Source organism: Castanea sativa, chromosome 3 (assembly GCF_040712315.1).
Source record: "Castanea sativa cultivar Marrone di Chiusa Pesio chromosome 3, ASM4071231v1".
Lineage (NCBI taxonomy): Eukaryota > Viridiplantae > Streptophyta > Magnoliopsida > Fagales > Fagaceae > Castanea > Castanea sativa.
In genome coordinates, this window is record NC_134015.1 from 58,844,985 (window position 1) to 58,872,026 (window position 27,042).

At 33.1% G+C, this 27,042-nt stretch overlaps 1 protein-coding gene across 3 annotated transcripts; it reads left to right on the forward strand.

Moving 5' to 3' along the window:
• The first annotated feature begins 420 nt into the window (after nucleotides 1–420).
• LOC142629512 (agamous-like MADS-box protein MADS2) lies at nucleotides 421–25,590 on the forward strand. 3 transcript variants are annotated; one of them, XM_075803519.1, is made up of 8 exons: nucleotides 421–831; nucleotides 8,274–8,352; nucleotides 8,533–8,597; nucleotides 8,886–8,985; nucleotides 10,306–10,347; nucleotides 10,438–10,479; nucleotides 24,938–25,068; nucleotides 25,193–25,590. In XM_075803519.1, exons 1-8 carry the CDS (start codon nucleotides 647–649, stop codon nucleotides 25,275–25,277), a joined length of 729 nt encoding a protein of 242 aa, XP_075659634.1. In that variant the 5' UTR covers nucleotides 421–646; the 3' UTR covers nucleotides 25,278–25,590. The 3 variants fall into 3 exon arrangements, with proteins under 3 accessions (XP_075659634.1, XP_075659635.1, XP_075659636.1); XM_075803520.1 differs by having other exon boundaries at nucleotides 8,536–8,597; XM_075803521.1 differs by lacking the exon at nucleotides 421–831 and adding an exon at nucleotides 1,188–1,234.
• The last annotated feature ends 1,452 nt before the right edge of the window (nucleotides 25,591–27,042 follow it).

The following is a 27,042-nucleotide window of genomic DNA, read 5'->3' on the forward strand; positions in this document are numbered from 1 at the left end:
CTCTTTTTGATTTTGACCAGATTAAGACTTTAGAACCGATTCCATTTATGTTCACGTGGTCACCAATGCAGACAAGTACTTCACATAGAGCTAGCTACACTCTTTAATACGGCATGGTGGTGACCCATTATCACTATCAAACAGAACACATAGTACTCAAGTTCTCCATTGGCTTTTCGACACGTAAAACCCCTAAAGACAGGATTGCCTAATTTTGATAGGGATGCGACACAATGCAATGCAGTCATTTCAATTGGGAAAAGTGATATTTAAGACTAGCTACTTTAAAAAGACCTCATATCACTAAGTCTGTAACCTAGTACCTAAAAATATAATTTAAAATTGTTACTAAGAACAAAAAAATATATATATTATCACATATACAGAGTCACCCCATGTCTTTATGCAGACCCTTTTCACTTCCTTTCAAGTACAAAACCAAACCTAATACCTACTCAAAGAGAGACGGTTCTTAACATAAAGATGAAGGAGATGAAACCTAAAAGCCTAAAAGGAGCAAGTTGAGGAAAGGAAAAAAAAAAAATCAAACTCTACACACACACACACATATATACACACACACAGTGCAGTTTTATAGATTTTTATTTATTTATTTGTTATTATTTAGAAAAATATAATAAAAAAAATGGGAAGGGGGAGAGTGGAGCTAAAGAGGATTGAGAACAAAATAAATCGGCAAGTAACATTTGCAAAGAGAAGGACTGGACTGCTAAAGAAGGCTTATGAGCTCTCAGTTCTATGTGATGCAGAAGTTGCCCTCATCATCTTCTCCAACCGTGGAAAGCTCTATGAGTTTTGCAGCAGCCCTAGGTACATAAATATATTATCCCTATATTTTAATCTTTATGTGTATTATCCCTATATTTATGTCTTTATTGTCTGTGTGTATATATAGATATATACATCTTCTATAGGTTCTTTTGTTAATGTTTAATGTTGTTTCTTTTGGGGGGGTTATTAATTTGGATGATGAGCTTGAAACTGTAGTAATTGTTGTGTGTTGTGTAATACATGTTGGCAGGTTTGGTCATTGATGGTGATTTGTGTAGTTGAAAGGTATAGATGGGTCATGTAGGGGTAATTTGTTTGGTCCCGAGTTTATGTTGCCAAATTTTTATCTGGGTTTTTTCCAGTTTGCGTGAGATCTGAGTCATATAAGTGAAGTCCTTTTCATGATATTATCATTGAAAAATTATGGTTTTCAATTTCGATGGTAAGTCCTCTTTTATTTATTTATCTTTTTGTAGCTTTTAATTATTATTATGGATAACGAACGTATCATTACCATATTTTGAGATTTGGATTTAATTTAATAAAGGAAATTGTCAAAAACCTTATAGTTGAATGACATAAACCGTTTTCTTTTATTAGGAGAAACAGTTCTCCACAATCTAATGATTTTAAAAAATCTACATAATTTTTGAATTATTTATTTAACTCTCTTTCTCTATAATAAGAAACTGATTCGACTCATATTTAAAGCTAACTTACATATATTCAAAAGGTAACCAAAAAAAGAAAAGGTCATCAATTTTTGTCAGGCCGAAAGGATAGGTTTCCAAGAAATATGAAGAAATAAGGACTTAGAGCCTTGGATGCAAATGTTAATCTCTCTTAATGATTGTGCTATATGTATTCATTAATTAGTTGAAAACTCCTGCAATGCGCGGTCAAGTTTATCTATATATATAATTTTTTTTTTGTTACATCATTAGACTAAAACATCAATCAGTTTTTAGTGTAGGCGGAGATTAAATTTCAGATCTCTTATTCAACTATAAATTTTTTTACCTGTTATTTACATATGAAATTTGATAATTATGATTCTTATTATTTTTTGAATGTATTATTATTGTTATTAATAGACATTTATTATGATTATGTTTATATATGAAACTATATATTTTAATATTAGACAATTTTTAAGATAGTGTTTATATATGAAATTATATATTATATAGTAAACTGGGATTTTGATGGAGAGCTATTTTTTCTTTGAGACTAAATATCACACCCAAAGGAGAGATTAAATATAGAATATAGTTTAATTTCAATTTAAAAATATTAAACTAATGACGTTTAAAATTGTGATGCTTCCAAAGTTTTATGTGGCACAAACTCATGAATTTAATAAAAAATTAAGCGCTTTTGATTTTATTATAGATATATATTAGAACAATAGCATGTGAAATTGTTAGGTTTTTAAAGCCTATGTGGCACAAATTCATGAGTTCAACCAAAAATCAAACGTCTTTTATATATAATATTATAAATATCTCCCACTAATGATTACCACAATATGGTTGCAAGTTCTTTCTTGAAAACCTAATGTTGAGCTCTCTAAATTTGATAAAAAAAATATGGGCACTAAATTTTTTTTATATCAATCTCTACCTCCATTGAGAGAGAGAGAGAGAGAGAGAGCAATGCTAGGATTTACAAAGATAATTATCTTTGCTTGTTCAAATTATCTTTGTTAGGATTTGCATAGATAATTTGAACAAGTACAATGCTAGGAATACAATTTTTTACAATGTTTTTTAACTTACTAAGATTTCAAATTTGGTTCGAAGTGACCTGATTTTGTGTGAGTCCACTAATGATATAACTTTTATTATATACTAATCATAATTTGTGGAAATAAAAAATAAAAAATTATGTGACTAAATTCATAGTTTGAACAGCCACATTTTTATAATTGTTTTGGAAGCTCTTACATTTGTCAATTGAAGTTTGTTATACAACTAAAAAAGAACATCCCTCTAATGAATATCTCTGAAATTCTTTATGCAAATGAAATTTCTCGTGTGATTTATGACGTTTAAATTTTTTATACAATTTTGGCAGGAATGCCAGAAAATTTTCTAAGTTAACATTTCTTTCATAAATATATCATAGTATAAGATGAAGTTCCTTGAATTTTATCTCTTGAACAAAGGGCACTCAAAAGAACCTTTTAACTAAATGACGTACTATATCTATATATTCATCTCTGAACAAAATATTTCTTAGAGTTTATATGCATAATTATATCTATATATGGTCTCTTTTTCTATTTCTAATTTATCTCATTGTCATGTACTAATGAATAATATTTCCAAGTTCAACTTTCCTCAGTTCTTCAAAATTTTGTCTTTTCTCTTCTCCATTGGCACACTATCCAACACAGTTATGGCGTTTCATTTTCATCATATTTTGTTGTCTCAAAAAGCGACATTCTTGTCATGTAAAACTGTGCTTTGGTTATATTCCATCATAGTGCATGAATGGCCAAAACAAAGCAATATTTTTCGGAGAGTGTTTGACCAAGTCACCCTCAAACATCCAATAGTTTGGCAAGTCCAAGATGTTAAAGGTCTGAAAGAATAATGATTAAATGATTCGTTCAAAACAGTTTTCGAGGACAAGTAGTAATTTGTTATGGGAGCACAGAGGTGGTTGTAAAACCACTAAACAACTATGTTTAGCACTTTAAACATAAAAATACAGCTTATATTAAAGGTGTTAAAGCTAAAAGACAACAGGCTATAGTGATTTGCTACTGTAGCAAACTACTGTAAAGCTAAAAGACAACAGGCTATAGTGATTCGGTACTGTAGCAGATTACTGTAGCATGCTGCTAGTATTATTTAATTCATTTATTTTTAAAGGTTGGAAAGGAGGAGAGAAACATTATAGAGAAATTAATATGTTGGATTATTTATATTATTTTAATAAATTGTATGTAAGAATAGAAGATTTCATGTATGGTTATTCTAAAGTAGGGTGTTAAAATAAATAAAATAGTTTTTTGAGTAAAAAAAAACTAAATTTTTTACTAGATTTGATGTGAATGTTCTATTAAGAATTTTTTTGTACTAGAGGTCTGTGCAGTTTTGAATGATATTGTAAAGTTTAAACAAATAAAAAAGAATCTCATTTTTACAGTTTATTATAAAATTGCTTCAATCATTATTAGTTTTCTTGTAATCTGTTGTGACTTGTGAGTGTCTAACCATTGCATGCAGACTTGGAAAAGAATGATAAGTGGAACAAAAAAACCAACCCATGACAATCGCTTACGTTGCAATTGCAGTCATTAACTGGTAGATTTGGGTGCAAACAAAGTCCCTTGTCCCCAAGAGGAGGGTTATTTGCATGGCTCAACAGTTCATTGTATTTATTTAGGAAAATTATTCATTATTCCTTTAAACTATACATTTTTTTACATTTACCCCATAAATTATGGTAGTGCAAACTTACTTTTAAACTATTACTTGTGTAACACTATGTACTTCATTCTATGAGTAATAGTTTGGAGAAGTAAATGTACATTCTCATAATTTATGAGAATAAGTGTAAAATGGGTCATAATTTAGAGAAATGTTATGTCAACAATATTTTCACAACAAATTCTAAGTGGCGGATTGTTATAAGTTGAAATTGTTGGGACAAATGGTAAGTTCAAATTAGAATCAATAACAACTAAAAACCTATGATTTGTTGTGAAAATATTGTGAACATAGCACTTCTCTATATTTTAAGAATGTAAATATAAAATGGGTCATAATTTAGGGGGGTAAAGCATGTATTCTCATGGTTTAACGGGTAAATATAGAAGGGAGTATAATTTAGCTAGGGGTAAAGTGTACATTCTCATAGTTTAGAAGGGTAAGTGTAAAAAGATATTGTTTAGAGGATAAAGTATAATTTCTGCTATTTATTCGTAAATTCCACAAGCTTCTCAACCAATCATTGCTTTCTAGTTTCTCCACAAGTACGGATTCAGAAAATTATGTTGGGCGGCCAAATTGAATGCAGCATTTCCTATATAATGGAATATATAAAAGATTTTTATGGTTGGGGAAGGGGATATAATATTTTTGGTAAATTACATTTAAACCACATAATTTATTGTTCATTTTAAATTAAATTACACACTTTTAAAAGTTTCAAGTTAACCTCTGTATTTTCAAATATGTTTTAATTCAGATCATAAACCCATTATGGGTAATGTTGCTAATGAAAATTCCTAAAACAAAATGACTCCGTATTAAATGAGTTGAAGTGAAATAATATTCTTAGTTTCATATATACCACTTTAGGCATTTTCATTACCAGTATAAGATTTATCAAAATTTTTGAAAGTCTTAGATGATACCTCTAAATTTTGGAGTTTAAAGTGTAATTTATTATGGTTTGAAATGAATCTTGTTTTTTATTGGATGATTAGTGCAGACTTGTTATGGCCTGTAGAATAGCCACATTTGCGCTAGATCCTAGAAGGACTAATTAATTTACAATTGGAATTACTTGTGATTTCTTATATAATCTAGTTCGACTTGATAAACACTGATCAATATGAGACTCAGTACATATTCACACAACACATGCTCACATGCTTACACAATCTAATCCATAATTTGGTATATTCGTTTGGCTGATTGAATGCATTTGAATATTTCCTACAGTATTAGGACAGTATCTGTCAAGTCAAGGGGTTTCTTAATTTATTTGCTTGTATACATTGGATTGAGTAATGTTAGAAATATTTCAAATTTTACTACATAGAACTTATAAATTGATGTGTCACCGATCACAAAAAAAAAAAAAAAAACATTTATTAAGTTATTGAAGCTTATTAATCAATTTGTAAATTTTATGCTATAATATTTGCCACAGCTCTAGTGGTTTCCAATATATTATGTCCATTTGTTCTTCACTTATAACATGTACTCACACATGTATGTATGTATGTATGTATGTGTATTCATAAATAAAATTTACACATGACTCAATTTCAAATATCCAATTCAAAAAAAAAAAAAGGAAAAAAAGAAAGAAAGAAGAAGAAGAGTGAATGACCTCTGTGATGGAAGACATTAAAAGAATTTAAAATATATTATTCTTTCTTTTTAAATGACTAATTCACTTAATAGTGATTAAGCTAGATTTCTATTAATTCATTCTTTTTTTTTTAAAATGTTAAAGCTATAACAAATTCTAATACAAAAATTTAACAAACTGATGTAGTAATGAATGTGATTTGTACTACTTTAAGAAGATAATAAATAAGTAATTGAATGTGTGGGGGCCCGAGGACTGAGGAAGGATACAATGAGCTGTAGTTGTCACTATTGGGTCATCATGAGCCCAAAGAGGGGATCTACCCTAGGATAGGAGGAGAAGAGACAAAAGACTTCTGGGAAGTCCGGATGAGGAGGATGAGGTGTAGAGAGAGAATCATGGAAGGTAAAGGAAGTTTCCAGTGAGAGTTAGCCTACTGCCTCTGCATTAAATAACTGACAATAGCTTTATCAGCTGCACTGATGAAGAAGTGACCTGAACAGTGGAATTCATAGTTAAGTAGTTCTTTCTACCACCTTTAACAGGAGTTTAAGGGGACAAGTGTCATAAGGAGAGTTTGGGTAGATGGAGATGAAGGGCTGGATGCAATGGTTTGAGAAGTATCTGAGGAAAGGAACTTCCAGATGAAAGGGATCTAGAGAAAAATAGTCCAAGTACAAAAATGAGAGCAAGAATATTGAGAAGAAGAGAGTGAATAGTGTATCACCCAGTGTAAAAGTTTTGTCCTCGGACGAACTTATATATATATATATATATATATATATATATATATATAACTAGGGGCTCTAACCATTCTTCTTGTGTTTTTGTTCACGGGCTAAGCCCTCCCCCTTTGTCTTACCCCACTCTCTTCACAAATATCTATTGTTTGGGCCTAGCTGAGTTGCGCTGACTCCATTGTTCTAAGTGGGCTTGGGCCACCTGATTTTTGTGCCCTTACAGAATGTATGATGTTGTGATATTATAAAATTTACAATATGAGGTTTACAAAAATGTATCATCAATCACAAAAAAATAATTCAAACATGCATTTATTATGTTGCTGAAATATATTAATTATACTTCTTACGACATCAATTTGTGAAGTCTATAAATAAGATTTTTTATGTTTGAGAAATAAATAGACACAAGGGGGAGGGAATACATAAGAATTTATAGTATCTCTAGTATTTTTCTATTTGAATTTCTTCTTGTGATTAGTGACACATCTATTTGAAGAACTATGTAATAAAATTTATATTATCTCTAGCATTACTTAATTTTTTAAGTCTTCTTAAAAGTGGAGAAAACAAATGTATAATTAACATTTTTTATACTTAAAAAAACATATTTAAAAAAAAAATTATCACTTGGTGCCCCACATTTAGGGGACTTTTTCTAGTATGGGACACTAGGCCATGGCCTAAGTGGCCTAGGCATAGGGCTGGCCCAAGATGGTGGAGATGGAGGAGGAGATGAATTAGAATGGGATAGTTAATGGATAATTAAAGTTAACAGATAATAAATAAAGATTTTTTTTTGGTAATATTCATGTGAGAGCAGTGTGATTGGTTAAGTAGTGAAACTCCGCATTAGATACAAATAACAAGAATGAGTAGTTTATTTGTTGTTGTTGTTGTTGTTTTTTTTTTTTTTTTTTTTTTACAAAACAAGAATGAGTTGTTAATATAACATAACTACTCTTAAATTTATTGACTTAAGTTTCTGGATTAGGTATATTGTTCCTATATATTATATTAACTGCTCAAATTAGTCTTCTAAAACAAAAATACTCAAATTAGAGTCTCTGCAAGGTGTCATCCCTCCAATAATTCTATTAGTTTTCTTGACTTGAAAGTGATTTGGATATCTCAAATTATAGTGATTTTGATACCTAATACATGGTCTCCAGTTTTATTTAGGGATGACCTCGCAAGTTGGGTCCTTATCAATAGGTCTTAGGGCTAAGCCCCAAAGATATGAATGGAGCTTGAAGTTAGATATGAAACATTACAAACTTCCTATTAAAAAAAAAAGACTTTTTTATTTGAAGTTATGAGAGCAGAATGTAAGTCATGTGGCCTTTACTCGGGTGGTAAAGAAACTTCATTTGCATAAAGGAGGTACCATTGATCTACCCTCGGTTTTTGACTTTCACTTTTATTTGCCTGTTTCTGTTTTTGTTTTTACATTACATAATGGAATGTAATCCTAGGCTTGTTGCCCATTCCTGACTGTTATTGTTTGGATTCAAATCCGTAACTTGTTGCCCATTCATCTATGAGTATTTGCAAATTTGAAAAATAGATTTTAAATACTTTCATATATAAAAGGGTTGTCTAGCATTTTATTCACTGCAAAGCGACCTATCTAGTTATTTTAATTTAGCAGCCTCACTGTCCACTGTTTTTTTGCCTTAATTCCAGCATGGCTAGGACACTTGAGAAGTATCAACGATGTAGTTATGCAACACTAGAGGCAAGCCAACCTGCAAAGGACACACAGGTAGTTCAATCTCTTTCTCTAACTCATACTTTAATTAATGTCACACCATAGGAAAAGAATAGTTTCTTTGTTGATTACTTGATTATACTCTCCATATTATGTGAATGATTTTCCTCTCCGCATATATATTGTCATGCTGATTCGTGACAATGTTACTTTAACTGCTTTCATATGTACTAGCAGAGCAGCTACCAAGATTATCTGAAGCTGAAGGCAAAAGTTGAGGCCTTGCAACACACACAAAGGTATCATCATTGTTTATATATATGTGTTTTAAGATTTTTGTTTCACCAAACTCTGTGAAAAATAAGAGACAATGAGAGAAAATCGACACGGATAACTGGGTGTTACTCTCTTTACTTTCTCATTAAGAATATTAGCCGCTATCTCTATTAATATGTTTTCATGATGATAACTTTGGTATATTAGTAAGTTACTTTTTTTTCATTTGTTCCAAAGCGTGCATTTTGCAATGTACACTAGACAAATGCAAATACTAGACAATGTTCACCTACAACTTTAACATTCTTTAGAAATCTTCTTGGGGAAGAGTTGGAGCATTTGGGTGCAAAAGAGCTTGATCAGCTTGAGCATCAGCTGGACCAATCACTGAAGCAAATAAGATCAACAAAGGTATTCAGAACTTGTTATGTATGTACTTGGAGGGTTTATTTATTTTAGATATGTACAGTTTTATAACAAAGTGGATTTTATATTTGGGCAACTAGCATTGGCTCCATTGAATTTATACCGGTGCGTTTTATCTCTGAGTCCTTCTCTTCTAATCATTTATATCTCTTTAACCTCTTCTTCTAATCATTTACTTTGTGTTTGTCCTCAGCTCTCCTCGTCACTTTGATTTTCATTTCGTATGTTAAATATTAGCATAGATATACTATGTTGAATATGCTAGTATAGATGCGGAAGCAAAAGCATAAAGTGTAGAACAAAATAACACATAAAGGTTACGTGGTTTAGCCTAATGACCTATATCCACGGAGGAAACTCTAAAGGGCTACATCAATATTATATTAGAGTGTAGTACAAATTCTATGTTACAATGAACCATAACATGTGTATATATACTAAACTAAATCCTAAACTAATAGACTTCTAGTATAAGTAAGAGACTTGGCTTGTACACAAAGTAGAATTAGACTTGGGCTTATACTAATGGGCTAATATATCTCTAACATCCTCTCTCAAATTCAAGATAGAAGCTTGATGAAAACTTGAGATTTGATAAGGTTGAGAAGATCCCTTAAATGAAGTTTGGCTCTGTGACAATGGTTTGAGGAAGACAATAATTTTGCAGTATTGATGCGACTTTTATCGGTGACATAACTATACCGGAGAGATTTGATGGCAGTAGTGGTAAGCTAAAGAAGATGAACACATCGAAGAAATACTGAGGAAGACAAAAATTGCTCTTAATACATCGTAAGGACAAAAAACCATAGTCATAGGAAGGTGGCTTTGATACCATGTTAAATATTAGCATTGATACAGCATGTTGAATATGTTAGTATGAATGCGGAAATAAAAGCATAAAGTGTAGAACAAAATAACACACGAGGGTTACGTGGTTTGGTTTAACGGCTTACATTCACGGAGGAAACCTTAAAGGGTTACATCAATAATATATTAGAGTGTAGTACAAATTCTATATTACAATGAACCATAACACGTGTATATATAGTAGACTAAACCTTAGACTAATAGACTTCTAATACAAGTAGAAGACTTGGCTTGTATACAAAGTAAAATTAGACTTGGGCTTATACTAATGGACTAATATACCTCTAACATCATAAGAAGATTGTTGTCTACATTTTTTAAAGACTTTATCTATCACATATCTTATAGAAAAACCCAGATGCTTTTGAACCATTATTTTATGATATTTCTATTACCAAATTAATTCTTATATATTATGGTATCCATGTCTTGCAGACGCAGTTCTTGCTTGATCAACTATCGGACCTTCAAAAGAAGGTATATATGTAGATGCCTAGAGTTTTTACTCTTGTATATCTATGTAAGTAGTTATATGACATATATTATCAAGGCTTGATGATTGTGCAGGAAGACCTGCTCTTGGAAACCAACAAAGCCTTAAGGATAAAGGTACTGAACATATCTTTAAAATTCTAGAAAAAATATTATCTTTGTATTTCAAATAAATCTATTTTATGATTTAAATTAAATATTACGAATTTTAGTGTAAATATTAAAATAAGTGATAGCATACACATTTTAGATACAAGAAATAAAATCTTACACCAAATATCTCTATGATTTAAGCTCCGTTTGGGAGTTCAGAAGGGAATGGAATGGAATGATCATAAAGGGAATGAAATGGAATGTATTTAAGTAAGGGAAAAGAATGAAAATGAATGTAATTAAGTAACCTTGATTGGATGCTTTAAAATAAAAGAATGGAAATGAATGAAAACAAATGGAATGTAAGTAATTTTGTTTGGGAGCAACATGGAAGGAATGAAATGAAATCATTGTATGACAATATTATTATTAGATATCTATTTTAAAATAAAGGGTTTAATATATAGGGGTATTTTGAGAGTTTTAGTAAAAAAATCATTAAATCTAATTTCATTCCCTCCCATTCCTCCCAATTTCAGGGAGAATAGAAATTTGAGATTTTAAGGGAATAATAGAAATTTGAGATTTTAAGGGAATAGAGAGGAATGAGTGTTCCCTCTTATCCATTCCATTCCCTCCCACTTAAACTCTCAAACAAGGAAATGAACTTTCTATTCCCTCCATTAAAACTCCCAAACAAGAGAAAGGAAGAATATTCTAAAATTATGCTTTTTATTCCATTCCAACGAGGCCTTAGGAAATTAACCAAGGTTTTATATTGTCCTTTAATTTTTGTTCAACATGAAATGAGTATTTTTAGGTTATTTTGTAGTTTTTTGTATGAGTTCTTCTACTAGCTATCTGGCACAATAAAATATTACAGTATTTTCTATAAGGAAATCTTAGATCTCTTGTGAATATTTATGTGCTCATGCTACCTTCTATATATTAGCCCCCTCCCCCCGCTTTTGTCTCCTTTTGTTTTCTTGTATAGATTTCTTATAAATTATTAGTTAATAAACTTCATATTTGTTTGTTTAGACCTCTTGTGAAACAGATTAGTTTAACCTAATAACTAGCCAAGTATTTACTTAGGTTAATTTTGAGATCTAGGTTAAACACATGCAAACATATTACTTAGTGCGGAAAATTAAAGAAGACAGTAATATGATGACCTAAGAAAAATAATGAAACCAATTGTTTCAAGGTAAAAGTCTAGAGAGAATTTAACCTAGCTATCCTTAAGGTAAACAAATTCACTATGATAGAATGAAAGATTACAATAGATTTAAACCTAAAGCTACCTCAAGTAAAACTTACTAACACAACTACGTGTAGCTCCGACTCCATAGATTCTTCTATCTTGGATTTACTGAATACAAACTTCCCGTTTGTAACTTTGAGATCACACTCAAAAGTTTTAGATCACCATTAGTAGTAAGATCTTTAGCAGCAACTTGTTTTCACTAGTTCTTGATTGTAGATCTCGTTCTGGCAAATACTTGTCGAGTTAGAAGGAACAAAAACCTTTTAAATCTCACAGGAGTAACTCACAAGTCTTCCAAGAGCTCTGAAAATGTACTTAGGGTTTTCCTTTTATACTAAGTAGTAATGGACTAAAACCCTAAACATTTTCGCAGGTTTAGGCTTGATTTAAATTCTGCAAAATTGACTTATTTGCCATTTTTGATCGGTCGAGTCTAATCTTTGATCAATCAAGCTTCACAGAACTTGAACTCTTCTTTCTGCAGCTTGAATGTTCTTGAATCTTGATTTGTACAATCTTGAACAATGTCTTACACTTAATCTATACATGTTTTTGTTTTCTGTTTGCGAACATACACAAAATAAGAATCTAAACATTTAATCTTAAATATTTAAAACCCAACACCTCAGACTTAAACCAATACTCATTTCATGATCTATCGAAGGATAATGGTTGGGGAAGGTGGAGTCATGAAATCATTGGCCAACCTTAATTACACACTTTGTGGTGTGCAATACACAATTTTTTTTTCTATTTTTTTTTATTTTTTAAAAAGAAAAACTAAAAAAAAAAAAAAATCCTAATCAACCCTAGAATGAAATGTAGAAAAATAAAATCCTAAGCAAAAACATTTTGGTCCAAAGGAATGAAAGTTATAGCACGAGGACCATTTTAGATAGACTTAGTGAAGTTGAGTCTTTTGCATCCACACTTTCTTAGATGCAGGCCTAAAGTTGGAGTTTCTAGACATATGAGATTTTTGATCAACTCTAGCATTGATATAGAGACTATGAGCCTTTACCAATTCATGAATAAGTGTCATGTGATCTTGTGCTTTTGGCACATACATTTTTTGTTTAGTTGCTTGCTTGCAACTTGAAACAATTTCGGCATGTATGCCCAGCTCCCCCATAAAAGTGACAAAACCATTGAGACTTATGTTGTTTCTTACCTATAAAATGAGTAAGTTTCTTGGGTTTTGTTTCACTGAGATCTACCTTAATTCTCCTAGTAGCTAGGACCTTTTCCTTAGGTATCCTAACATCAGGTTTAGGTATAGATACAATAGGAACAAATTTTGGAGGAGACATAACAGAAGATAAACCACTCTCAACAAACCCTAAACCTATCTTATCATATGCAGATTTTTGGAACACTTAACATGTTATCAAGTTTAGAAGTAGAAGTCCACTCAAGTTGTTCTCTAGCAACACATTATTCAGATTTTAAACTTTTAACTTTTTCAATCGAAGACATGTTCTCAATCTTAACAGCAATTATGAGTTCATTAGCATCAAAGAATTTGACGAAGAGATTTTTCTTTTCATGTCCAAGGATTTCTATCTCTTTCAATCCTAGGTCAACATTCATGGCATTTTTTGTAGCAATCTTGCAAAACTTGTTATATGCCTCTTGCAAGCCAACATTTTCAGAGAGTTCCTCGTCAGAAAGATTCTCCTTAACAATCCTAGTTTTACTTACTACAGCAATAGCAGTGAAAGCCACGAAATTTCCTTCTTGATCACTCTCAGACTCGTGATCAGATCTTTCATCATCACTAAGAGTAATAGCCATAGTTTTACTATTTTACCTAAAAAATGTGGGACATTCAGATTTAATATGACCATATCCATGACAACCAAAACACTATTGGCCTAAAGAATTGTTAGAAGATTGAACAACTTTATCTTTTGTTTTTTCAAAAACATTATTCTTGGTTGTTTAATTCTTCTTCACATTCGTAGAGTCAACATTGTTTCAATTTCTTGCCTTTCTATTATTGTTTCTTAGAAAGTTTTTAAAGTTTTTTGCAAGATAAGCAATCTCTGTAGAAAATATCTCTTCATCAACTCCACAATCATCTACATCATCTAATGATTTTAATGCCATATATTTAGATTTGTAGTCAGACTCATAGGATTGAAGAAATCCTACAAGTTTATCAACAGGAATAGTGTCAACATCCTTACTTTCAGTTATTGCAGTGACTTTGAGTTTAAAATCTTTTGTTAAAGATCTAAGGATCTTCCAAAATATCTTAGGTTGATCATATACATCACCCAAATCAAAGGGTGAGTTGACTATGTCATTCAATTTGGCATAGAACTTATTAAAAGTTTTATCATCTACCATTCTAATGCTCTCAAACCTAGAATTTAACTGTTGCAGTTTATTTATTTTCACAGCCTTAGTGCCATCATGCATAGTTTGCAAAATATTTCAGGTAGTGTGTGCAACCTCCACATTAGTAATCCTTTTGAGTTCTTCTATAGAAACAACATTGAATATTGCATTCATGGCCTTGCTATTAAAGCTTGCTACCTCCTTTTGAGTTGTAGTCCACTCACCCACAAGAGTGGTAGCTTACCTTCCAATAGACATAGTTAGTCCCATCAAATTGGAGAGGAATTACAAGAGAGTGACAGTGTTCCATGATAACGGGGGTCAAGGATCAACTCAAGGTAAAACTACCTGAACAAGAGATAATTCATTCTGATACCACTTGTTTGTTTGTTTAGACCCCTTGAGAAATAGATTAGTTTAACCTAATGAATTAGCCAAGTATTTATTTAGGTTAATTATGAGATCTAAGTTAAACACATGCAAACATATTACTTAGTGTGGAAAAGTAAAGAAGACAGTAATATGATGACCTCGTAAAACCAATGAAACCAATTGTTTCAAGGTAAAAATTTGGGGAGAATTTAACATAGCTATCCTTAAGGTAAACAAATCCACTATAATAGAATGGAAGATTACAATAGATTTTGAAGACTCATTTAGTGTATAAAACATGTGTGAATGTTTAGACCCCTAAATACAAATTTTCCAAAGTAAGCTTATATTCAAACAATATGTGTGCAACATATGAAATATAAGCAATACCCAAATTAGCAAACAACTTTAAGTCATTAATTAATCACAACTATCAGAAATTAAAAGCTAAGAGTAAGGGAAAAAGAGATGTAAACATAAGATAACACCGACAAGTATTATCGAAGAGGAAACTGAAAAATTTGGCAAAAAATCTCTCCACCGCCCCACTAAGCAGTGAATGATCCACTAGAAAATCAATTGGGATACGCAAATAGTAATAAACCCTCTAAGCCTAATTTACCTAATGCACCTAAACCCTCTAAGCCGCTTGCTCCAACAAGGTTGCGCCGAACCGTGTCTTTTCAAGCTTTCCAGATCCCACAATTAGCTTATTGCATCAACTAATATGAATTGATGCTCTCTTGAGTTGCTTCCCAAACACTAAAAACCTTCTCACAACTCTGAATTTGGTGAGGTAAGGATTTGGTTTATAATCCTCTCATGGGTATGACAATGAAGAGGGTGAGAGTAGATGAATTTAGAGAATCAAGTGTATAAAATTGTGGATGAATCAATCTTGTTTTTCTCTAGAGTTTCTCTCTTAAAATTCTTTTTGAAAGTTCTCTCTCTCTTTACATTTCATGGGTATGTTGGTATTTATAGTAGGATATGAGATGGAATTTGAAAAGTAATTTTTCAGTAAAACAAGATGCACTGCACGAGTCACTTTGCGACTAGGATGAGTTATGAGTTCTAGTCGCCAGTTACCAAACTAGGCTAGACTGTACTTTTTGTCCTGTAGTGATCCAGCTGTCTTGACTCTTCAACCTCTTGCATGCTTCACACATGTGCTTCATTTTGGTACGTCACCACTCGTGAGTTCTAGTCGCGAGTCACCTTGTTGTTGCACACTCTTGATCAAATCTTCACACTCTCTCAAACATAACCCTTACATTATTCCCACCTATATACAAGGTTTCTAAATGCTGAATTATAAGCATATTTGGCACTGAATAACGCTAACACATAGTTAAATAAATTCAACTTTATAATCTCCCCCTGTGGCTATTTTGTGACAAAACCCTAAAACAGACTCTATTCTTAAAAATGTGAGTTGGGAACAGTTGCCAAAACTCACTCACACCTAATTCTAGATCTATGAAGTATAATTTGACCATACAAGAACAATCAATATAAATAGAGACTACAATGAACATTCACACAGTAAATGAACATTCGGACTTGCAAGCAAATAAGCTCAATGCAAAGTATCATTTGCATGTCTAACACTCAACCGATGTAAGGACAATAAAGAGAGAAGCATTAGGTTTAAATTGCATCAAGGATACAAGATCTAGCAAGGGCACAAGAGTACTAAAGAAAATTCAAAATATTAACTAATAGTACTAATGTACATAAGGAAGGGTACATAAAAGCGTAGTTTAAATAACTAAAATATCTAAGTATCCATAAAACAAAGTATCCAAGTATAGAGTACTGAACTAGAGTGCTATGAAAACCATAATAAAACTATAAAAACCATAAACCATAGTCTAAAACCAATGCTTTTTACTCCCTCTCAAAATAAGCTTCCCCTCAAGAGCTACCACTACTCTCCATTTTTTACTAGAATAGCCAAAGGGCTAAGGCTAGTGAGTAAAGCTGTCAAACTTGGCTACCAACATGTTAATTTGGTCCTAGATAGCTACAAGGTTGTTGGAATGCTTATTTGCTACATCCCGAAGACTATCAATCCTCTCAAGTATGATTTGAAAAGTATCGGGAGGAACTGATGATGATGATGATGCTTTACTCCTACCTCGACAACCACCATGTCTTGGAAGAGGTTGTTGTCCTTCCACTTCAGTCTTTGTATCAGCAGGAGGTGCTTCTTCAGTCTCTTCAGCTTGTTCATCTCTAGGAAGTTGAACCTTACTTCTTAGGATTGTTTGGGAGTTGATGGAAGGAGATGGAGTCATTAGGCCTATGTGTTGTGGAGTCTCCACACCATTTTTATGAAGAATCCTCATTATAAGATTTGGGACTATAAGCTTTAATCTTGAGGTTGTCTTTGTGAACTTTGCAATGATGTTGTACAAGTGTGCACTAATGTCAATGTAGGTGTTCTCATGAAGCTCCATGAGGAATATGGCTCTAGCATTGTTGATGGTTAACAACTCCTTAACCGAATACAAGTTGAACATCATGATATATGCTAGGCATCTTAAATCTGGGGGAAATGAGGTTCTGTTGAGGCTTCTTCCTTCACTATGGTCACCAATGCGAAGTTACACAGATTCTAGAGAGAGCATTTTATCCTTGAACGGAATGAACCCTTCATGATCTTGTTTTTCAAGTTTGAGTATAGCATCAATGTCTTCAATGTCAAGAGTGAATGTACGACCTCTAACCCAACACTCTATGTGATCCTTTTTGAGTGATGCATTAGCATAGAACTCTCTAATCAAAGGTTCACAAATTTCGGGGAATTTGCCAAGGAGTTTATCCCAGTTCCGTCCTTCAAAACATGTAGGAATGAAGGAATCCTTAAGATCAGCAAGATGCACTTATCTCTCTTGAATGATTGGAGCTATTTCAAATTGAAGGGCATATCTCTCAAAATGTTGAGGGGAGCGAAACAATCTGTCATCATTACGCTTTCTCTTGTCACTGAGTTGAGCAACGGTTTTTCATAGAGCCATCTACAAAACATAGCAGCAAATACCACAAAAACAGAGTACAATGAATGGCAACAAACTTGGTTAGACACAAGTTAGTACCAACAACAACAAAAAATTACGAATTGAACCCTAAAGACTGAAATTTAAAGAGCAATTCAAAAAAATTGACATGTGAAGATGCTAAACATCAAAGCGTGATATAATCATGGCATTAGACGCACAACATGCCAAAGATTGTGTGTGTATGCATTATATGGAACAGTGTGCATATAGAGGCATGAAATCATGCAAGGGGCAAAGTATGAAACACATAACCATTAGTTGTTCCAAACATGAAAACATGATTATCCCCAAATTTTGTACTCGATGAAGTCCAAAAATACACACAAAAATATCTAAATAGATATTTTATCAACAAAATGGTATGCACACCACAACACAAAATTGTATAATGCATAAGCATGTAATAATCTTGATAGAAATATGAAAGCCAAGCATTATATCATCATTCTCAACAAAACCCATATATCAACTTCATCAAAAACTACAAAAACCCATATTCTTCAACAATATTTCAATATCTCAACAAAACCAACAAATCCATGAAGTAGAATGCTTTAAACTTGAAATAAAGTAAAAAGGAGTGAAAACCCATACCTATTCTTGGATTTGGAGTGAAGTTTGAAGAGCAAAATGGAGGTTTTTGGAGTGAAAATTGTGGTTTTGAGAGAGGGAGAGGTGGAGAAGATGAAGAGACATGTATGTGATGCGAGAGAAACTGAAAAGTTTTGAAAAACTGTTTGATTTTTAACCCTATTTTTGCAAAACACGTGTTTTTCGTGACTCACCTGACTCGCGAATGAGTTGTCAAACTAAGTCTCCAAAATCCCTTGAACCTAGATTTTGAAAAATTTCTCTAAGTCTTCTTCACAACTAGGAATTACACTCGCTAGTGAGTCGCGAATGTTTCTGGATGACCTTGCGACTCGCAAATCAGTCGCCAAAATGAGTTGCCAAAAATCCTTAAACCTAGATTTTAATTAAAATTTCTAAGTTTTTTTTCGCAACTGTATCTTTCACTTGCCAATGAGTCACAAAACTTTCGGGTTAAGCTTACGACTGGAGCATGAAAACTCACAACTCGCGAATGAGTAGTCAAAATGCAAAGTTGCAAATTTTTTGAAAATTTTCAACTCAAAATACTTTCCAAAAACAACGAATATACTCAAAAAAAAATTTTGGGTTTGATCAATGTATTCTTAAGTATATACAACACATTTAATCAAGTACAATTATACAAATGAATAAGGCATTCATTGAACATAGACATGTGTGATGTGGGTGGGTATCAAATATGAGATAATCCTTAGTCTAATGTGAAGCTACAATGATCGATTTAACCAAGTCATACACAATTAGCACTAAGTAGAGTGACCTATCTCAATTGTAAAAATGAACATATATGACCTCCCACATAAATTTGATTACATTGAGTTAGAAGCTTTTCATTTGGCTTCTTTTCTTTTGATCATTTTGATATTTACATCTCCTTTTGAGATTGATGCCTGAAATTTTTGATATTTTAATTTAATAAGTAAGTCTTTGCCTTTGGCGGCATACATTTTAAATACATGTCGCTTTCCCTTTATCCTAGTCAAATACTGGTTTGTGCGATGGCTTTTTAAGCTTGTTATCTCTTTTCGAGATTTGACATTGGTTGAGCTTTTAAGCAGAAAAAAATGAGTGGAAAGAGATGTAAACACAAGTTTACGCAAGTCTCAAGATCAGCAAAACTATTACTAATCATTCATGATAAGTTTGAAGATCTATTTAAAACAATCACATAGATGTCGAGATATTTCTCACAAAGATACAAGTGCATAGATAATAAGCTAAGCTCATTAATGCATAACACTGCCGATCAAACTTTTTGGATTTTATACTTTTTATGTGTTTTTGGATTTTTGACACAAAGCAAAGTAAAGAATGATAAAAAAAAAAAAAAAGCTTTTAAACAATAAAATTTTAAAAACATGCTAGAATGTAAAATGAACAAGCAAACAACAACGCCACATGATATAGAAAGAATTAATGCATGGACATGATATAGAAAGAATTAATGCATGGACATGTTATAATGCTTATGCATGGATACCTTTCTTCACCCACACGGCACGTGCGTTTGGGGTGATATCTTTTGAGGATTGGGTACTTAAGTCATGATTTTTAAACCTTAAGGTGAAGTTGGCTAGACATGAGGTGATGGTGTCAATCATCTTCATCATATCACTCATAACGGGTTCTCCTTCTTGCCTTTTTGGTTGCTTGGGTTTCCCATTGCCTTTTCCTTGTCTTCTTGGCTTTTGAAGATCTGCATTCTTCAATGCTAGGAGCTTGTAGCAATTTGGACTAGTGTGCCATTGGATTTCACAATGATGGCAATAGTGTTACGTTTGTGGACCTCTTTCTGTCTTAGGAAGAGACTTCCCTTTTGCCTTGGGCTTAGCCACAATTGGATTTGGAGACTTTGTCAAAACCATTTGATTCATCACAATTGGCTTCCTTTTAAATTTTACATTATCAACAAGAGGAGTTGATACTTCTTTAGCCTTGACAAACTTCATTTCCTTAGACACTTTAAAGCTTGAGCTATTTTCTCTGGTATATCCTAAGCCACTTTTATCTGAAGAAGGATTTTGATAGGCAAGCACTTCATCAAGTTTCTTGGAAGCAACATGCTCCACTTTGGCATTTGCTTAAACAACCTTAAGCTCAAGAAACTTGATCTTGGAATAGGCATTGTTTAGCTCTTCATTTAACCCTTCAACTTCACACTTGGCCTGTTTGTACCATGCGAGGATGCTTTTTTAATCCTCTTCGGCTTTCTTTATCTTGTTAATGGCTGTCTTAGCCACTCTTGCATATTCTCCACTCTTTTCAAGAAGTGCATTGTATGATTCTTGTAGTTTATTTGCTCCTCCATAAACGTACTCTTCATCATCATCATCAGATTCATCTCCAACACCAATAGATTCCACTTCGGTATGTTCACCAAGCTCTTCCTTTAGAGTACATAAATCTTCCGAAAAATCTATGGGTGCAATGGTCATAAAAGTGGAGTAGTTTCCTTCCCCATCACAGCTTTCTTCAGAATCGGAGTTTGAGTTATCCAAATCACAAAGGGTTGTAGCAAGAGGTCTACCCTTTGCCTTCAAATAGGTAGGACATTCTTTTTTCAAATGACCATGCCTGTTGCACTCATAGCAAGTGATTCCTTGAGAAGACGAGGAGTCTTTGGAATCATTCCTTTTGAATTTCTTCTTGTCTTTCTTGAAATTGGAGAATTTTCCTTTCTCAAAGGACTTCCCATCCCTTTTGAACCTCAAGAACTTGCGAAAGTTCTTTGCAAGGAATGCCACATATTTTTCAACATTATCCTCTTCCGAGGAGTCTTGAACTTCAATTCTCTCATTGATCATCTTAAAAGCAAGGGATTTGCTCTTCCTTTGAGATGGTAGAATGAGCTCATATGTTTGAAGAGAGCCGATAAGTTCTTGGACCTTTATCTCATCAAGATCCTTGCTCTCCTCAATGATGGTCACCTTGGCTTGGAAGCTCTCCGGTAATGATCTAAGGATTTTTTTTTACTACTTTGGAGTCTTCTGTCTTCTCTCCCAAGTTCAATTTCCCGATTACCGCTTCATTCAACTTTCCATAGAATGGGTCGAATGATTCATCTTCGCTCATCTTCAATTCTTCAAACCGAGTGGTAAGCATTTGAAGCTCGTATCCTTCACCTTCTTGGTGCCTTTGTTGGTAGTCTCCAAGATTTTCCATGTCTCCTTGGCAATTGACACATGAGAAATCTTGTGAAATTCAATTGGTGAGACATCACAAAATATAGCATTACGTGCTTTGCTATTAGCATTAGCTGCTATGAGGGCTGCCTTATCCCAAGTGGATTTGGCAACCTCCGGCCTTGTCTAGCCAATTTCTACAACATCCCACACACTATCATCAATGGAGCACAAAAATGCACGCATATGCACTTTTCAAAATGCGTAATTACTCCTATCAAAGAAGGGAGGTGCATTGAGACCTACCCATCCTAGGGGTCAACGATCACACTAATGATATAAAAATCCATCAAAGTGTACCTGCTCTAATACTAATTGAAAACTTATTTAGTGTATAAAACACGTATGAATATTTAGACCTCCAAATACAAATTTTCCAAAGCAAGCTTATATTCAAACAATATGTGTGCGGAATATGAAATATAAGCAATACTGAAATTAGCAAACTACTTTAAGCCATTAATTAATCACAACCAGTAGAAAATAAAAGCTAAGAGTAAGGGAAAGAGAAATGCAAATACAAGATAACACTGACACGTGTTATTAAAGAAGAAACAGAAGAATTCGGTGACAAGCCTCTCCACCACCCTCCAAGCGGTAAATGATCAACTAGAAAATCAGTTGGGACACACAAATATTAATAGATCCTCCAAGCGTAATCTACCCAATGCACCTAAACCCTCCAAGCTTATTGCTCCAACAAGGTTACACCGAATCGTGTTTACTCTAGCTTATGGTATCCCACAATTAGCCCATTGCATTAACCAATATGAATTGATTCTCTCTTGAAATGCTTCCCAAACACCAAGAATATTCTCACAACTTTGAATTTGGTAAGGTAAGGATTTGATTTATAATCCTCTCATGGGTATGACAATGGAGAGGGTGAGAGTAGAGGAATTTGGAAAATCAAGTGTATAAGATTGTGGATGAATCAATCTTGTTTTTCTCTAGGGTTTCTCTCTCAAAATTTTCTTTGAAAGTTCTCTCTCTCTTTACATTTCGTGGGTATATGGCCAGTTACCAAACTAGGCCAGACTGTACTTTTTGTCCTATAGTGATTCGACTGTCCTGCCTCTTCAACTTCTTACATGCTTCACATGTGTGCTTCATTTTGGTAAGTCACCACTCACGAGTCAGTCGCGAGTTCCATTTGTGAGTCATCTTCTTGTTGCACACTCTTGATCAAATCTTCACTCTTTCACACACAACTCTTACATTATTTCCACCTACATACAGGGTTTCTAAATGCTGAATTACAAGCAAATTTGGCATGGAATAAAGGTAACACATAGTTGAATTAATTCGACTTTATATATTTAAACCCTAAATCTAAAACTACCTCAAGTAGAACTTACTAACAAGACCACGTCCAGCTTCAACTCTATGGACTCTTCTATCTTGGATTTGGCATGGATTTGCTTGAGACTTTGAGATCCCACTCAAAGGTTTCAGATCATTATCAGTAGTAGATCTTTAGCAACAACTTGTTTCTACCTGTTCTTGATTGTAGATCTCATTCAGGCAGATGCTTGTTGGGTTAGAAAGTACATAAACCTCTCAAATCTCATAGGAGTAACTTACAAGTCTTTCGAGAGCTTCGAAACGTACTTAGGGTTTTATTTTTATACCAAGTAATGATCTAAACATTTAATCATAAATATTTAGAACCTAACACTTCAGACTTAAACCAATACTCATTTCATGATCTACCTAAGGATAATGGTTGGGGAAGGTGGAGTCTTTGAAATAATTTATAGGGATAGAACTGAAACTTGACTTGGATCCAATTACTTATGTTAAATTACGTAAATACGACTTTGCTGTTTGTTAAGTTTTAGACCCCTTAAACATAAGTTGTTTAACCTAGTTATTTAACCAAGTGATTACTTAGATAAATTAATCAGATCTAGGTTAACACATTCAAATCATATCATGTAAATAATGCGAAAATATAAAGAACACAATGATATGATAACCCAGGAAAACCTAACCAGTAAAAAACTTGGAAATGATTTAACCTAACTATCCTAAAGGTAAAAACAGATCCATTATGAAAAAATTATAGTTTTTACAATAAGACTTAGACTGCTAACATCCTATTACTACCTGGTGTAAAAAGCTTATTACAACGACCATGTGACAGTTCCGAGTCCACGGACTACTTCTTTCCTTGATTTGCAGCAACCATAAGTTCACCTACTTGTGACTTTGAGACTTCACTCAAAGGTTTAAGATCTTCTTTAAAATTCTTTTTGTAGCAACTGAAGTAACCATCAAGTTCTTGACGTGAATCTTGATTCTTGATAGCTCTATGTGTGTGTATGAAGGTAAAAACCTCTAGATCTTACCAAAGAGTTAACACACAACTCATCAAAAGACTCTAGAGAGCTTTTGAGTATAAAACCCTAGATCTACAAAAGAGGCACCCTCTTCTCTCTCTGAAAAGTCTATTAAAGACGTGCTTAAGTTTTTCTTTATATACTAGAAGAAGTAGATTTGAAACCCTAACCCTTTTTTGACTTAAACTGCTGTTTGAGCTTAATAAAAATTCTGTAGATACAACTCTCGATCGATCGAGCTTGTCTCTCGATCAGTCGAACCAGACAAATTCTGAAATCTTCTTTCTGCAGCTTACTTGTTCTTGAATCTTGACTTGTATTACTTTGAGCATTGTCTAATAATACCTATAGACTCTAGGATCTATATCTAGACAAATTTGCGTCACGATTTGTCAATTGTTTTAAACTTTTAGAACCTAATACTGTTCATTTCTTTATAGGCCAAATTTACTAATATACGAAAATGTTATTTAAAATCATTAATAAAATACTGAGCAATTCACATATAGAACGTGAGAAATCGAAGCATTTCTTAGAAATCCAACAAGATCCGTTCTTTTTCTCCCTCTAAAATATGGCCAACTATTTATTTAGATTCAAATCCTGCAGAGATGTCCACTTGAGATCAGAAATTATTGAATTTGTTCAAGCCACTGAACAAGAAAAATAAAAAAGTTAATATTCAACATAGTTATTTACAAACTATCATCGATCAATTCATCTTATTTCATTATATCTATAATGTGATTATGTATATATACATATAGTTGTAAAGAATGAATTGGATATGAATAAGTTCTTCACTAGGAAATGCAACAAGGTATGGCAAGGGATGACCAAATCATGAGTGCCCCCATTCACTCTTTGGGGTAAGAAAAACCTACACGTTGGCTGGAGTAGGGTGGGGCAGGACGGGGTGGGGTAGATGCATTTTGCTATACCTAATGAGATAGTGTCAAGCCAACAAGATTAAAAGAAATAAGAGAAAAAAAAGGGGAATGACAACGGCGAAAAACTCGGGTCATAATGATGAAGGGTCTTCATCCCTATATATTCTTGAGCATATGTAATTTCTTTTTATTTTTTAATGTGGGAGCTCAATGATTCTATCATCAATGACTGATATTATCATGAGCACAAATGCTATCAGCAGGTGGTAGTTGGGGGTAGGTCCAGGTTTCTGCTGTGAAGTGAACCTCTCTATTGTGTTGCATTTCCTCTGCTGTCCCTCTCAATCCATCTTTTAACTTCATAGGATTGTGTTATTTTGTTAATGTCCTTAATTTTGATGTTGGACAGTTGGAAGAAGGTAAAGCTGTCCTTCAATCAACATGGGAAGCTAGGGAGAAAAATGTTCCATATAGTTGCCACCCAGCACAGCAAGAGGAATTTTTTCAGCCTCTACGATGTGATAGCACATTGCACATTTGGTAAATATTTGGCCTTTGTAATTAATGCTTTAGTTCTGTCCAAAGATAGTTTGGTATGTGTTTTCCATTGTAATTTGTATTTTTGGCCTTCCTTTCTTTTATTTATTTATTTATTTTTCTGCAGTTACAATCCTTCAGTGACAAATCAGGCAAATCCTGCAACTTCAGCTGAAAATGCTAATGGCATCATTCCAGGCTGGATGCTTTGATTTTTGAAGCCATATTTGAAATTCATCATAACCTTAATCTTTATTAAAAAAAAATATATGACTGGTCATGCTCACCTACTTATCATTGTTGCAATGTTGTCTGCAAGAGTTGGCAATAAGCAGATGCTACAGTAATAGTGTTGTAGCTCAAATTGTTGCAAAGCTCAATATATTATCTGGCAACTTGAGAGCATTAGGGGACATGAGCAATAGCTAATAATAAGTGGAATGTAATAAATAATTTCTAATACTTTTTGAAACTTTTAACAAAAAAGGCTCTTATTGGTATATATTGAACATGCAATTCAAAGTTTTTATGATGTATATTTCTGTTTATAGCTTAAATACCTGCACATATTTTGTGTCGAAATGATGAATATATGTTCTGGGTGCAAGAAAAATATTTTTTATCTTGGTCTTACTATATTGAAGAAATGTTTTCTTTGCGTTAATTTCATTGGATTCTCAAACTAGTTCATAACGCTCACCTCCTCTCTAGTTTGGAATAAAATACTCGATTATTCTAAAATGCAAGTTATTTACTCTTTAATTCCCTTGGAATGGTAAAAAATGTTTTCGAAATTCAAAAATAAAGTGTTAAAAATCCCAAATTTCCTATCAGGTGTGGATAATAGATGGAGGGTAAAATAAAAAACTTAAGATTTATTAAAGCCATTTTCTGAGTCACCCTGAGAGGTCAATGTAAATATATGCATTTTAAGGTAGGTAGGTATCTTATTTTAAACTAAAGAGAATGTGAATGTATAATAACAAAAACATCATGGGAAGTCATTGCAATTTACCTATATATTCTTTTTACATAATTCTATTACCATATATCCTCCAAAACACTTGTTCACTCTCTCTCTTAGCAATCTCACGATTGACCCTCTCCCTTCTCTTCAAAGCCACCTAATTAGAGGTGAAAAAAATAGCTCCCACCCCCATCTTGTTACCAACCTGTCATGCTCATACACCATGTGGGTATCCCCCACCCCAAAGAAGGGATGAGGTAAGGACATGATACCCCTATTTGACTTCACGCTGTCTCATTTGACATCCATATTCCATGGATGAGTAACACTTTGAATAGGTATGCCATGGACTGTACGATTTTTAGACCCCTTAAAACACAATCAGATTAACTTAGTTATTTAGCCAAGTGATTAATTGAGATAAATTATGCAGATCTAGGCTAACATATATAAATCATATCATTGTAAAGTGCAAAAAATAAAGAATACAACACTATGATAACCTAGGAAAACCAAACCGATAAAAAACTTGGGAGGATTTAACTTAACTATCCTCAAGGTAAACTGAATCCACTATGAAAGAATTGAAATTTACACAATAACGACTTACACCACTAACATCCTATTGCTACCTCGAGTAGAAAACTTACTACCACGACCACGTGACAGCTCCGAATCCACAGACTACTTCTTTCTCAAATTCTTAGCAAGTACAAGCACTTCCGTTTGTGTATCTTTAAACTCTTAATGCAGCAACTGAATGATAATTAAGTTCTTGACATAATCTTGATTCTTGATAACTCTAAGTATATGTGAAGGCAAAAACGTCTAGATCTCACAAGAGATTCATATATACGACATAAAACAACTTTAGAGAGTTTTTGGGTACAAAATCCTAGATCTATAAAAGAGGCATAAGATGCACTCTAATCTCTCTAAAAAACTTTGGAAAAACTCTCTAGGGTTAGCTTATAATATCCTTTAAATACTGGAAAAAACGGCTCACGATT

Coding starts and splice junctions, on each gene's coding strand:
- LOC142629512 (XM_075803519.1), top strand. CDS start 647: ATGGGAAGGGGGAGAGTGGAGCTAAAGAGGATTGAGAACAAAATAAAT. Junction 10,348..10,437: donor TATCGGACCTTCAAAAGAAG/GTATATATGTAG, acceptor ATGATTGTGCAG/GAAGACCTGCTCTTGGAAAC. Junction 10,480..24,937: donor ACAAAGCCTTAAGGATAAAG/GTACTGAACATA, acceptor GATGTTGGACAG/TTGGAAGAAGGTAAAGCTGT.